Source organism: Triplophysa rosa, linkage group LG3, assembly GCF_024868665.1.
Source record: "Triplophysa rosa linkage group LG3, Trosa_1v2, whole genome shotgun sequence".
Taxonomy (NCBI): domain Eukaryota; kingdom Metazoa; phylum Chordata; class Actinopteri; order Cypriniformes; family Nemacheilidae; genus Triplophysa; species Triplophysa rosa.
Genome location: NC_079892.1, coordinates 3,400,931 through 3,416,596, shown reverse-complemented (window position 1 = coordinate 3,416,596; position 15,666 = coordinate 3,400,931). Strand labels below are relative to the sequence as shown.

General features: G+C 40.4%; 1 protein-coding gene across 1 annotated transcript in view; it reads left to right on the top strand.

The window, feature by feature from the left end:
- The first annotated feature begins 788 nt into the window (after nucleotides 1-788).
- cspg4 (chondroitin sulfate proteoglycan 4) overlaps nucleotides 789-15,666 on the top strand; it is a 46,199-nt gene continuing 31,321 nt past the window's right edge. Inside the window, exon 1 of the mRNA XM_057330313.1 lies at nucleotides 789-1,049. Within this exon, the coding sequence (XP_057186296.1) occupies nucleotides 971-1,049 (79 nt within the window). The 5' untranslated portion in view covers nucleotides 789-970. The remainder of the gene's footprint in view (nucleotides 1,050-15,666) is intronic.

Below are 15,666 nucleotides of genomic sequence, written 5' to 3'. Positions count from 1 at the left end.
TGATTTGACAGTTCTTTTATATCTAATGAGATATTTTATATGGATACTACAATCTACACAAACACTTCTAAAAAACTTCTAAAAAACAAAAACTCATCTTTCTAAATAAGGAAACTCCATAGACGTCTATTGTTTTCATACACAGCTAGTTAATAATACCATAACTTAACCCGCACTCCAACCCTATCCCCGATGAAAGAAAACTTCTCCAAAATGATGAAACCGCAAAAACATCCTTTCATGGTGAATTTACAAATGAGGACTTCCCTAAAGTGAGGTTCTGCTCGGATTTGTCAGGTTTTTCTCACCTTTAGGTACCATTGTCCACAAAATATAGTTACAGTATAGTGGGTACACACACATTGCTCTCTCTCTCTCGTTTTCTATGTGTGTGTGTGTGTGTGTGTGTGTGTGTGCGTGCGTGCGTGCGTGCGCGCGCGCGTGTGTGTGTGTGTGTGTGTGTGTGTGTGTGTGTGTGTGTGTGTGTGTGTGTGTGTGTGTGTGTGTGTGTGTGTGTATACATGTATACACCATAGACAGACAGATAGACAACCATTCAATCTTAAACTTAACTTCTAAAATTGTGTTATAGATAAGCCCCAGCATTTAGATCTTAAGAAAAACTATCTGAAAAAAATCTGTCTGAACGATTTCTGCTGATCGAAATAAAAGCTACATCATCTTTACAGAGCATTGGATAAAAACAGAAGGGGCGGAGAACACAAGAACGATAGAAAAGGAGGTGTAGTTTTCCAGACGGTCGTTGTAGGGTTGGTCAGGGGTGTGTATGAGTCTGTGTGTGTGTGTGTGTGTGTGTGAGGGGCTGGATCTCTCTCTCTGTGCATTTGGGGGGGTTCAGGGTGTCATTTTCATCCTTGGCCATCCCGCCCCCTTCATGAGTACACCCTTCACACAACTCCAGGTCCAAAAGTGGCCACATAGACTCAGAAACTCGGACTAAAGTGGCAAGATGAGAGCCCTGTGCCCGCTCCTGTCTGCCCTCTTGCCCCTGCTGTCACTGTTATACCTGCTTCAGACCGCCCATGGAGGTAAGACTCAAGCTTAAACTTTATCTGAGCACGCCAGACATGCAGTGGGAAAATTTGATGTGCATGTTTCATAAATATTTCATAGAAAAGGTTTATTAACGTAGATTCTGCTAATGTGGACAAGCTGAGTGGATAAGCTTCTTACGTGCAAGTGTGTGTGTACACATGCATGTCCGTGTGTGTGTGTGTGTGTTTAAGGTAAGGCTCCTCTGCGTCTCTCACAGAAAAACTCATTCATACTTGTGAAGCTCACCTCTGTTCGGTTCGGTATACAATAAGCTCACAGTTCGGCAACCCCTCCCTTTTCTTCTCTCTCCCTCTCATTCTGCATTTCCGTTCTGAGGGTCCGTGCGTGCACTCTGGTGTTTGGCACCCGCTGGGCGAGTTGGAAATGAGCTCTGGCCGATCAGAGGTCTTCAAATAAAGAGTCACTTTCAGAGGTGCGATCTGCTGCCTTTCACACAGATGTTACTGGTTTTCCGCTCCTCTCTCGCTCTCTTGGATCTTTAGAGTCGCCTGTGAGATTTGCAGTTTAATGAGTGTGCGAGCTAAAGTGATACTGAAGTGGTCGTTGTTCGGAGCTTTGGATCAAAGCGTTTCACCGGCGCCAGCTGCTGCGGACTCATCCCGCGCCAGCGACGCCCGTTCGGTTACTACAGCAACGCACCGGTTGAGCAGAATGCTATAGAATGTACAGTATGAGAGATGCTGTTTTGACATCACACACCCTTCATTTGTTTACATCGATTTCCTGCATCATTAGGCAACATACGAGGGCCATGTGTTGATGCAATGAAACAGTACAAAAAGACGCCCACCCATCTGGAATCTTGGAGTCTAAATGATGTGCGGGGCGTGGAGGGGTGTGGCCGGGCGTGGCAGGCAAGGATGTTAAAAGAGGCTGAGCTATTTTAGGAATAGACTCATTGAATTAAATAACGGTTTGTAACCAACTAGAAATCCCTGGTAGACTGTCTGAAGAACTGTATATGATCCATTTGAAATATTTCATAGTTCAGCCAAAAATTTGTCACCATTTATTCACCCTCATGTCATTCAAAACCCTTATACGACTCCTTATTCTGTGAAACACAATAGAAGATATTTTGAGAAATGTCTCAGTGGTCTTGTGTCCATACAGTGGAAGTCAATGGGACAATGTTGTTTGGTTACCAGCATTCTTCAAAATATCTTCCTTTGCGTTGTGCAGAAGAAAGAAAGCCACACAGGTTTGAAATCACACATTTTATATTGAACTCTTCCTTAAAAAGGCATTTACTTGCTTCGACTGAATATGGTTAAGCATGGCACTAGTGAATTATCACATGAAATCTCTTACACAAAACTTTTCCGTTTCCTTCTAAGTCAAAACTCTCACACCCTGCTTGTCTTTCAAATGGTCATTTCAAAGCCAGCGACGACAGACACTAGATAAACGCATGCAAGATGTGTAAGGAAAACACATAAACAGTAATAAACAGTACTTTTTTGGCAATTTTTCACACATCACTAAGTCTTAAAGGAACGTTCTGTGTTTACTGCAAGTTGTGCATTTCAGACATAATGTTGATTACCATGGAAATAATGTGACTCATCAATGAGTAATAAAAGAAAAAGCAGAAATCGCATTTCAGAGAATCTTAGAAGCTCTATTATGTTAGAATAACTTCCTTCTATCCTACTGTAGCTTTGCACAAAGACAACCACAAGTAAACAATGGGCAGGTTAAGTCCCCTGAAGAGTATAAACACTGTGGCTCTATCAAAACATTGATCGGTTTGTTTAAGCAACCTAACAAACCACATCAGCTGCTCAACCAATGATGTTTGCGGTCTAACTATGTGTTTGCCAGCCAATAAAAGAGTGATGCTAGTGACACAGCATGTGCTTTAAGAACAAAATATCTGCAATAAAAATGATTCAGTGTTCATAAAAAAATAAAGAAGCTGTCGTGGCTGGACTGAATCATAGTAAAGTGGCTTCATTGGATATTACTCAGACTTAGTAAGCGTACAGCCGTACACCAATAGCATCCTGCACTAGGTGCTGAAACCATCTATGGGCAGCTGTCTGTAACCATGGCAACAAGCTACACAAACAGGCCCCGGAGCTGATGGGAATTTTAGGCTATACATGGCGTTTGTGACTGTGTGTGAATGTGTGTTGTGATGGCAGGAGTGCATATGTTTGGATCTGGATAGTTGGCAGGGTAATGTATGTTTGCACAGCCCTGCACATTAGATTAATAAACACAATATTTGCATTTGTAAATTGATGAGATTAGTTTGGCGGCCGCGGAGAGAGGAGCCACTTCCAGCGCGACTAGGGGAGTCTCGAAAACAGAAGGCAAACATTTATCTTTTGCTGATCTCTCAGCGGGTGCTGTTTGCGATTGAATAATGAAACGTGTTGAGGTTTTGGTTGTGCGACTTCACTTGCAGTACAATTCGCTGTTAATCCGTCTGTCCAACTTTAAACCTTAGAGAGCATGGCTGCGGACCACTAAAGAATTCATGTAGAAAATGAGTTGTTTAATACAGTATGTCAATGGAAATGGTTTCATATGCCAACTCTAAAAATCATGAATAAAAATATACTGTGATTGGCCGCTTTACATGTCAATTAGAACATCTCTTCTTGTCCAAGTGCATGATTCCTGGCTAGAACGGTTGGTCATTTTATCTCTACATCAGAGGTATCAAAATGAAAGTTTTTTGGTAATATTATGACGCAAACCAATTTCAGATTGACCAATTTCAATATTAACGTCAGAATAACGTCACTTAAAGGGAAAGGAAGTGTTTGATACCGCGCATACTTCATTTCTGCGACAGTCGCTCAACACTCCCTTTCACTCACCTTGGCGGATGGCATACCAGCTTCTGGTGCGTTTAGCGCCACCTGCAGAATGGGAGTGTTGAGCGACTGTCGCAGAAATGAAATATGCGCGGTATCAAACACTTCCTTTCTGCTAAACGGACCAGAACCTGGTATGCCATCTGCCACCAAATACTACATGAAGATCGTGATCAGGACGTGTGGCCGAGGCTGTACAGTACCGGTAATATTATTAAAAATGACGTACAGTTTATTGCAAATATCAAACGATTCGCTTCACAAGACGTCAATACGTCACCAGGAGCCGCTTTTGTTGGAATTATGTGCTTTAGGAACTCTTAGACAGGGATCCCATATGCACCCATTATATGAAGCACAAAGGGCTGCGGATTTACCAAACAATCTTCTTTATCGTTCTACTGAAGAAAAAATGTCACCTACGTCTCGGATGGCCTGGGAGTGAGTAAATAAACACCAAATTTGAGTTTTTGGGTGAACTATCTGTTAGAATTGGCTAAAATCTAACTTTATGTCTGGGTGAAATTCGTAGTCAGTCGGTGGAACACACAGAAGTTCTGGATCCAGGGAGCCAAGAATGACACAGACACAGAAGGGCAGTTCACTCAAGTCTCAATCTTTATTGAGTACAGGTCCATTATATAGGAATAAATGAGGAAATGATGTAATACTCTGACCTAGACACTTAGGACAGATGGAAAATCACAAAACATGGATGTTAGTATTTCTGCTTAGGTTCACATTTCTTGAGTTCCCTGTTCTCTCCGTCTGGAACATCCTGAAGGGCCTAGCCACTTCAACTCATAATTCTTGGTGACTTTTATGTGAGGTCAACATGTACCATAAGCATATGTATTGAGATACCCATGGGATACATAAACAGGACATAACATAACATTTATGTGAACCAAAGAGTAGGACACAGGCAAAACTTAGAATCTCACACTATCTCTTTAAAACATCACGTCAACAGTACTGTCCTATCTTATCTAATTAGACAATTGTTGGCCAGAAATAGCTGCACTGCAATTTGTTGTCACATTCAATTTAAACGAACCTCAGTTGGTCATTTTACAACTGAGGTATCTAAGTGGGCTATTCTCGGCCTGAATAAGTATGAAATTGGACCAGACAGTATGTCGACGGTCAAAAATACAGCTACGCAAAACTAGCGCTACCTTAGCAGTCAATGGAAATGCACAGTGATGTTCCCTTTCCCCATCCTCGTCAAAAATGATTTGCAGTATGTTACACGCACATCCTTTAACCCCTAGAACACCATACCGTAGGGTAAGCATAAAGACAGACTACATTTCTGTCATTTCATATTCACTCAATACCACCTCATGTGGCACTACAGAGAGACAGAGGGATTGTGGGTATATACGGCATGGTCTGGGCAGTCGTCCCCATGGTGGCTCCTGGCCCCAATCACTGTCAACATAGATCAAGTTAAATTTAACTTTGAGATCACCACTCAACTGTTGGCCCGTGCACCAATCTGAATACACACACAGGGTTCAGGAATGTCACACTGCCGTATGAGTTCAAACCACTTCTGTGTACCAAAAATAGAGAATTAATCTTAAATAAACGCTTATGGGCTTTTCTCAGTCATTCTTGCCAAGACAAACGTTACTGTTGCAATTGCTTAACCTGTTTCAAATATTACGTTTTAGTTTCTTCCTCAGAAAAAATATTCGAATAAGCAGGAGACATAAGCCAAAGTCTCCATTTGCTCTCTATTTAATCTTATTGCCGTCTAAGAGAAGCAATTCTGTTAAAAAGATCTCTTTTGTGATGTCATTGACTTCATAGATTGAGACATCAAAAAGACAAACTTCACAAAGCACTGGATAAACATTTCTTCTAATAGGGCTATTGTTTTTCAAACGAATAGTTCACCAAAAATAACGCCATTCAAAACCTGTATATGACTTTTTTCTGTGGAACACAATTGATCATTTGAGAAATATCTTGTAGTTTTGTGCCCATGCAATGTAGGGCTGGACCGATAGACGATGCCATCATCCAGACATTCCAACAAATGTTTCACGTAACTCTCGCTGCTCTGTGTTGCAAATCACTTTGTAAATAAATATGAAAAGGGCTTAGGGGCATATAAGCTCGCGCTAGAAGACTCGTGTCTGTGCATCCCCCATTGTATAAAGAAGATGCGTGTCTGACTCGTGTATGCGCATCCCGTGTTGTATAAAGAAGACTCGTGTCTGCGCAGCCCGCGTTCTATAAAGAAGAGGCGTGTCTGCGCAGCTCGCATTGTATAAAGGTTTATACCGCCGCAGGGCGATGTCATCGTCCATCGCGTTGTTTCACTGTAGATATCGTCCGATGCCAATTAGATTAGAACTATCCCTTTCAGAAACATCTGGAAAATGTCCACTAAGAAATGTGAGTTTTACGGCATAAATAACAACTTTTCAACAGTAATGAGAGAATATTTGAGGGGGCGATCGATGGAGCTGGTCTGGTCTTCCCTTGGGGGACGTTTGGCATGACTCATCTTTATGAAACAGCACAGGGAACACCACAAAATCCCACCGTTCCCTCAGAGATGCGCTCTTTCCAGTCTGCTTATCAGAAAACAATCTTAGCTCAACAAGATCATTCAAATCACAGTATCACTTTGAGGGGCACAGATGTGCCAACCACTGAGATTGAAGACACGCTTTCTTTACGTTACTTAGAGCTCATAAAATATGTGACACTACCTGTGAAAACCCAGCTAAGGCTTTTTGTGATTTACTGTTTTATACATAAAAGCATTGTAAATGATGTAAGAACATTCTGTGGAAATATGACCATGATATCTGTAATTCCGCTGCCTTACAAAGTCAATATTAATGGTTGAAACCGGATACTCTTAATATCTTGGATTTCACAGACAGGGTCACATACAGTATATTAGAGAATGGAGATTAACACAGCAAAGCATTTACTGCATATGGTAAATGAATAAAGAACGAATTCTTTACATTTAGGAATAGAAATCCATGCTCATGCTAAAAATAAAGGTTCTTGAAAAGCGTTTTACAGCCTAAAGCCATATGAGAAACTTTTCAAGTTCAAATGATGCCATAAGAGACCCCTCTTAAGTTCTGTGGTTCTTTAAAAAAGGCACACCGAGTTCGAGCTTCAAAGAACCCAAGAGAGCTTCACTATTTTTTGTTAATTGATAGTACTTAGACATAGCAAGATCATCTGACAAACCCTAAACTAATAAAATATGACACAATTTCATACAGTACATTGTCAAAACCAGGTTTTCTGACATACTATTCTTTGAAAATGTTAAAGCAATAAAAAAAACATTGTACTTCCATCTGATGCTTTATTATGGTACAGCCATAGTATTTTTATTTATATGCATTTTAAGATTTTCATATGAAAATGATTTCCTGCATAATGAACCTTTATTTTCTCAACATCTGCTGTCATTTTAACTGCGGGTGACCTTCCAGTCTTCAGTGGCCGCAATACTCTATGCTCTGACCGAGAACGGTAGGCAATTGTAAAACTTTCCGCTGGGATCCTCACGTAGCCGTTGGCATGCCTGCGTGTCAGCTCTGACTTCTGTCCTGCATTAAACCTCCAGCCAGCCAGAGGCGTTCTGGGTAATTTGCAAGCGTCTCTTTAGAAAGGCGCTCTCTGGAGACACAGCGGAGCGCTGGCACGGGCCTTTCCGCAGCAAAATGGCTAAATATAACCGCTCTCAGACGGGCCATGTGCTGCCTCTGAGGCTGCTGTTAGCGGACAGGGTGGGGTAACAGACTGGTACTGTGACTCACAGGGATACGGTTATTCCGTCATCGCTCGATTCTGGGACCTTAAAATAAACGAGAGAATAAACGGTCTGGGAGCAGTGGGTGAAATTTGTCAGCCTGTCTGTTACAGAGCTCTAAAACACATAAAATCAACTTAAACTTCATACGCCAACACAGAATATGACCACTATATCACACAACAGTCTATAACAAAACTCTAATGCAACAGTCAATAAATTGCAACACTATAATGCAATAGTTAAAACACCACTGGGCCATTCCGTGTCAACTTAACCAGAGGTCCCAGACTTAATTTTTTACAAAAACAAGACCAACATCATAAAAGCCAAAATATTAAATGCCATCGATGAATAGTAATCCACTCATTTGGACAGGAGGGTAAAAATGACCATTTTCACCTCAAATTTGGAGCCATATTAGAAGGGTAAAAAATGATCACAACTTTATTTTTACACAGAGATTGGTATTTCTATGTTTAAAATATGTTAACTTTAGCAATCCTTGAGGCATTTTAAGCCGATAGTGACAGTTCAAAAATGAGGAAAAAACATAATTTTTCCCGAATTAGCATTCCTGTGATTCAAGAAATGTTAGAAATATGTTAATGTCCTTAGATTCTTATTTAAGATTCTTGTGCTTTACTATCTTCTCTTCTGGGAAGTGGGAACTACATTTTTAAAGTGGCCCTAACACACGCGGTTTCTGCCAATCTCATATTAATCTTGAGTACCTACAGAGTAGAATTGCATACTTCGTATCTTCGAAGAGTATTTAGTTTGATCACATTTATAAAAGATAGATACAGCTGTACGATTATTTCCGAAAGCATACGGCGCATGCGGGGGGGAGGGGTAGGCTGAACTAAAGCACGTGCGCACCCATTGCCAACAAAACACAGACATCAGTTTCACTCACCGCATGCGGTTCATGTCCGGCATCTTTTAGCGCTGGGACGGCTCCATATATCAGTTTCAAACAATCTCCAAATCCAGCGTTATATCCACCGTTTATATAACATTCATCACCCAAATGCAGTGAACAAACAAACACCTGAACTTTGCAAACGTATACTCTCTCTCTCTCTCCTGCACACAAGTGAAAGTGACGTCTGCACGTGCTCCTTCTCCTGCTCTCCTTGCTGCCGCGTGGGCGTGCCGCATGCTTTTCCGGGAGAATTGTCCAATAAGGGACTAAGAAAAATTGTTACAAAACAGTTTTATATGTTCGAAAAAAAACTTTCAGAAACATGTACGATCGCTGGGGGAGCACAGAAATACTATGTAATACGCCCAATTCGTTTTTTGACAAGTTGACCATGTTAAGCATGAGAAGACAGCACGTTTAACAATGTAAAGAAGTCAGAATGCATGACACACCGTTGCACCACCCCTTTAAGGCCCTAAATGGTTCAGTCCTAGCGATATAGGGATCCAAATGTGGCTTCATGAGAAAACCGTTAAAACGCAAACGTTTCAGTCACTAAAAACCCAAATGAGGGCCATTGTCTATGTGACGTATATATACAGTGTGTACTGTGTTCAGAGAATGTCTGTGTGTGTATTGTGTAGAGTCTCGAGTGTGTGTGGGGGGGTAAAAGCTTGCTCTAATACTTCACTTGCCTCTGGGGGAAACATTAGCGGGGCAATTAGCCATTAGCAACGCTGTGGACACAAATGAACCTCCTGTTTGGGGGTCCCAGCCTCTAACTACATGAATTTATTAACCTCCGGCACTCTCGCAAACACAAACTGGGTGTTCTCTGCTTTTGCATGCTAAGAATCTATATAGATCATTTTAATAACCATGCGCGGAAAATGAAACCAGACCATTAAACGCGAGATGTTCGGTTTCTGAATTCCACCACATTTTGACCTCTGTCCTCAACATAAACCCAGAAATGCCTGAGTATCCTTTACACTTGAAAAATTCCCACAGGGAACGTCATTTATTTTAAATAAAGAACGTAAAAACGTTCGTGAAAAGCAGAACGTTATCTGGTCTCATTAATTTGAACAGGAATTTAAACTACATTTCTGAGCCATTCTCCATTAGGATCAGGTCAGTCCTGAAACCTCTTGAAGCGAGACAGACCACCGGAGTGGAATCAAACAGTTGCTCTTGTTTGCATAACAGACAGTAAACAGCCATGAGATGAAATTGATAAATTCCAGTCAGAAGAATGCTGAATGTCAGGTCTGGACGCTTCTAGGGGAAGGTCAGAGAATCGAAAGATGAATCTGCCAGAGGAATTAAAAGCACATCCTTCAAAACAGTCTGCATCTGCACAAGAAAAACCCAAACAGTATCCCTCAAAAATGATACAAAGATCTTATTATCATTCCATATTTCCATCCGAGCCAATTAGCAGGTCATAAACCGACCCGTGCGGAATAAACACATCAACAGCTGTTGCGTAGGAATGTTGGAAAGGCGTGAATCTGACTTGTTCTAAGCTACCTGGTCTGGTTTTCGCTCAGCACTATGCTCACTTTCTTGTAAGCCGCTGTGGTACGAAAGTGTGAATATCGTAAAGCGCTATCCACGTATTTTGTCAGCGGTAACGTAGGAGGAATTCAACTTAAGGACATTTCACAAGACAAACACAGACCTCAGAACAGTGCCAGTTCGACTTGGCGTAATACTTGGCAGTACGTTTGGCGAAACGAATTGCTTTCAAAAGTTTGAATCATATTCAAGGACAAAGCTGAACTTTACTCGATGTGAAGTTGAACTATGTTGGAATGCTGGTTGAGGCATTTGTGTATAAATGACCAGACAGCACAAAACAGTTTAGTTCAATGAATATTTCTAGACCACAAAATACAAGCTAATATTTTGAAAATCTTAGCGAATCTAATCATACCTGACAGTACACGTGTCGAAACATGTTTATATACTTTTAACAAAAAACCCCCTAAAAATGTAGGTAGAGACTTATATTTTTCATTTATTGAAGTCCAGCTTCAGTCAGAAATACTTAACAGTAACTGTACAGTTAAAAAGTTGTTACACAATTAGCTACAAATGTCATGTTGTCTGCACTTTTAAGTCAACCCTACGTACAAGTTGTTCTCAGAGCATGTGTTATGAGATGTATTAATATGTGATGCGTCAGTCTGAAGTCAAAGGAAGCCATTTAAAAAAAAACTGCGCTCTGAAGACTTTTGTTCATTTCTGCTGTTGTCATTGGCACAGCGAGGCAAGTGAGAAAACGCCCTCAACCAACAGTCAAACCATTTGGCACCGAGAAGGGAGCTTCTGGAAGGCGCCGTTATTCAAACACATCCCCTTCAGCTCGTGAAACACTCCTTTTTTGGTCCTTTATATTCGCAAGCTCTGTTTCCTTGCTTTGCTTTTCCATGATGCAGAGGAACACCATGGTCCCTGGGTCTATCAGCACAAAGACCCTTTTTAAAGTTAAAAAATGACTTTTGTTCAGACTATTTACTTTATGTGCACAGTTTTCTTTTCCACCCGGCCCCTCCTGTCTGAGATGGATTCGCCCGGCAGCTCGTAAAGAGTAAAAAAAGTAACTCTCCCTCGTATGAGCTCAAACCCACTTCAAGGACTGCCAAACCAGAACTGTGGGCTCGGGCGGTGGTGAACGTCTATGATTTCAGTCCTTCCCGTCTATGGCTAAAGAGTCCGCTCCGCTAGCTAAACCATAATGATTCAGCCGAGTTAATCAGAGGATGAGCAGGTTTGACAAGGTGTTACGCTCCCACTGTGTGATGCACAGGCACGCACACTTGCGACGGAGTGAGGGATGCTGGGAACTGGCTTTAGTGAAAGTGCATGTTTGTGCGAGATAACAAGCTTTCCCTAAGAGCTCTAGGTCGCTTCAAGCTCAAAACATGGGGAGAAACCATGACTCACACGCACACAAACACTCATTAACTTACATAAATGAGGATGCATTACAGTTATATTGCTTTTATATAAAAATTACAATTACAATGGACCCATTTTACATGTGACTGCGATGACGCACTTCCACAATAATTAACCTTGTACATGTAAAAAAGTTTTTATTTAAGAAAATAAAAAACACTTTGCGTTATATCTCTGGCAATAATTTGCAAAAAAAAACTAGTGTAGAACAAGAAACCCTGCTGCATTATTGTTTTTTTGCTGTTGGAGCAAACGGGAAAGCAAAAATTATTGCTACAGTATAATCTCCCATATACCTCTATAAAGGTTTACGATTGTTATGCGTTTAAAATCCAGAAATGTGAAGGGTCCATACACTTACCCCAATACAAACCCTACTAGAAAATACTAAGCCATTTTAGAATTTAAAAACAAACATTTTCCGGATGTTTAGTGGCAATTTAGTATGAAGAATAGCTTGTGTGTGGGATCTGTACTGATGGGGCAGCTATTGCAGTAGCTCAAGAGACGGGTGGAGTAAGACACACACACACACACACACATGCACACACACTTCTCATCTCTGTCTGTCATTAACTGTGATTGATGGTTCTGGAATGGAAAGAGGAAATGTCACCCATGAACAGCCATTCGTTACAGCTCTCAGGGAGGATTCGTCCAATCCAAACTAAGTGAAACTAGATACGATTTCATCTGACCACATTGCTTATCTAAACACCCCTCTACTGTTTAACACGCCTCTCTGGAATACTTGAATCTGATTGGTCAATCGTGACATTCTGCAGTCAAAGACTTACTTTGTAGGGGAACTATTTCTTTAGCATGTAAAGTGGATATCTACGAGAAAATCTGGCCATCTTCACACACACTTTTGAGAATATAAAGGTACAAAGCCAACTTGGCAAACTCGGATGCAGTCACAAAAATGGATGTCATATGTTCACATGCATCAACACCTATATTCAGTATTTAGCATAGCAACAAAAAAAATGTGTCTTTCATTTAATCAAGCATTAGCGTCTTTTGTCTCACATCCAACGCATGGCTAATTCTAACACAAGGTTTAAATCAGTGAACAAAGCACAGTAATATGAAATTATTTACAGTCTAACTGCGAAAGTGTTGACTACATAAAAAGACATCAATTAAACGTACGTTATACGAAGTTAAATTTATGAGGCAGTTAAAAGCCCACCGATTTTAACTGTATTATGTTTTATAACATCTTGAAGGAATCATGGGACACAAAGTGCTTTACGTTAGCGCAAATCATTACACTAGAAAAATTCATTAGGTGAGAGATCCAACGATACCATATATATATTAGACAATAGACTGACGTACAAATAAAGAGGTAATTTATTTCATCATCACAACCCTTCTCATTGAAAGACTATCAGTTTGACTAAACGCTGGTGTTTTATCTGCCTTCGTCCACACTTTACGCCAAAGACCTCGCTAGGTGTCTGTTAAATTAGAAAACATCTATCAAACACAGAAAATGTTTCGGTCCGACAAGGCGCAAATTTTAATAGTGTTCAATGGAGTGCTGCATAATAGCTCCTTGTGTTGTTTACTGAGAAATGCTTTGAAATGAGTCCAGGAACGCCCGGCAAAACACGATGGTATGTTAAAAATGAAGATGAAGGACAATCCTGGTGTTGTTTCTTTGGTCACAAGCAAGAGAGGAACAACAGTAAACAGTCGAAATAATGAAAAAAAACAGTCTGTTAAACAAAGAGACAAGTTATATCGAAAGCTCAGGAGCTGCATCACACTTTCCCAACAAACGCTATTCGGACGCTCTTAAACTCGCTGTTTGATTTAGAAGCATAGCTGTCATTTCACACACACAGAGAAAACACAAACAGGGTTAACACACTGATCCAATAAAACCCAAATAGCCTGAGCTATCCTACTGCCTCCACAAACGCAAAACAAACATAAAACTCAATTTGATTTTACTAACAAATATACTGCATATGAATATGTGAAAATGTGTTATTATACTGCATCTGGTTGGTATCAAAGTTATAAACATTTTTATTATTCTCATACAGAAATCAAGAACTGGCTTTCAAATGATTCAATTAAATGGGATCAAATCAACTTCAATGAATTTTTGTCAGTTTACCACTGAAATGTAGCCTCGAGCTTACTGTTTATTGGTCAATGTCAGTAATCATTAAATATGACAAGCTTTGACACTTTGAGTGTAAAAACCTTTAAACCGTTGTGACGTGTCATTAATCAACTCTAGTGTAGACGTCTGTGTTTATGTCTGAAAAGCTGCAAGTTGTAGACGTTTGTTGGGTCAGTGTGGAGTGGACTAGCCTAAAGAACTGTGTACTGAGTGTTTCTAACAGAACCCAGACGCCTCATTGTCAAAGGCAAACAAACACCTCACATGTATCTTTTATTTTAACCATTTACTGAAGAGATCCAGTTCAGAGAACAGCGATCTGACAGCATCGGTTAGAGAACATCAGTAGATTTACAGAAGATTTATATTTATATTTATAGATGTATAGAACAACAATTAAAAGCTCTAAAGGAACTCCCATGACTGAAAAATGTCTCTTAAACATAAATGTGCATCACACAAATAGCAAAGAAGACAAGTGGCTATTGCTAACAGTTGATTTAAATAGAGACTATTGGCTAGAGCAAGAGATTTCAACCTTTTTAATTTCAAGGCCCGGACTGTCCCCAACAATATTTGAGGGACACAACACCCAATAAAATATTCAAAATCTTGACATACCTGTATAGATGTATATTTGTTATAAAAAATAACCAAACACTAAGAAATAACCTTTTTTAGCTTTTTCGAATGCTTTTGGTCTTATTTAAAGGAGCAACGTGGAGACTTTAGCGGCAACTAGAGGTGAGGTTGCAAATTGCAACCAACGGCTTACTCCACCCCTCTCTCCTGCCTTTTGAAGCACTACGGCGGCTCTCGCAGGACAAAGATGTCATTGCATTTTCGCTTCTTTGCCGAAGAAGATAACATATTTACGAAATGCGCTCTGTAGAGGAGTTTGGTCGTTTACTGTAGAAACAACATGTTGAATTCCATGTAAGGGGACCCGCGGTGAATGTCGATAGAAATAGCTCATTCTAAGGTAATAAAAACATAACGCTTCATTATGTAAGGTCTTTATACACCTCTGAAGACACAGTTATGTATATTATGTAGCATTTCTGTCAGTAGATCCTCCTAAATATTACACACAGCACCTTTAAAATAATTTCAAGTCATCTTGAGGCCTCCTTGGACGTTTGTTAAGAACACTGGGCTAAAGAAAAAAGCACTTTAATTACATATTTTATTCATAATTGTCATAGAAATCATTCCTTGATTTCACTCAGCTTGTTGTAATGCAATGCACGCTGGGATTGCTTTGTCCTTGAAGATTGCATGGAATGCTGTAGAATTTGGCAAAAAGGAGCACAATTGTGCTGGCTACTGTTTGGAACCGCCCTACCATCTGGAATCAGCCTATGATGCCTCAAAGTATAGGCAGTTTACTTGGCTTTGCAACAGAAAAAGAGAGGGGGAAAGAAAGAAAGAAAGAAAGAAAGAAAGAAAGAAAGAAAGAAAGAAAGAAAGAAAGAAAGAAAGAAAGAAAGAAAGAAAGAAAGAAAGAAAGAAAGAAAGAAAGAAAGAAAGAAAGAAAGAAAGAAAGAAAGAAAGAAAGAAAGAAAGAAAGAAAGTACCACAAGGTTTCTCCGTGGTTCCTGCTTCAGGGTTGTTCATCGTAATTTATCCTCATAATATGAAACATATGCGCGTGTCCAGCAGCGCAGGCTACAGTTATAACAGGTCGTGTGACCTCAGTGGGTCAGTAAACGGCAGGGGTCACCCGTGTGTGTGTGTGTGTGTGTGTGTGTGTGTGTGTGTGTGTGTGTGTGTGTGTGCGTACGTGTGTGTGTGTGTGTGTGTGTGTGTGCGTGCGTGCGTGCGTGCGTGCGTGTGTGTGTGTGTGTGTTAGGGCCAGACTGCAGACTAGAGTACAATAACAGGACCTGAGGGGCTTACAGCGTCTCCTAAGAATTCAACTGAT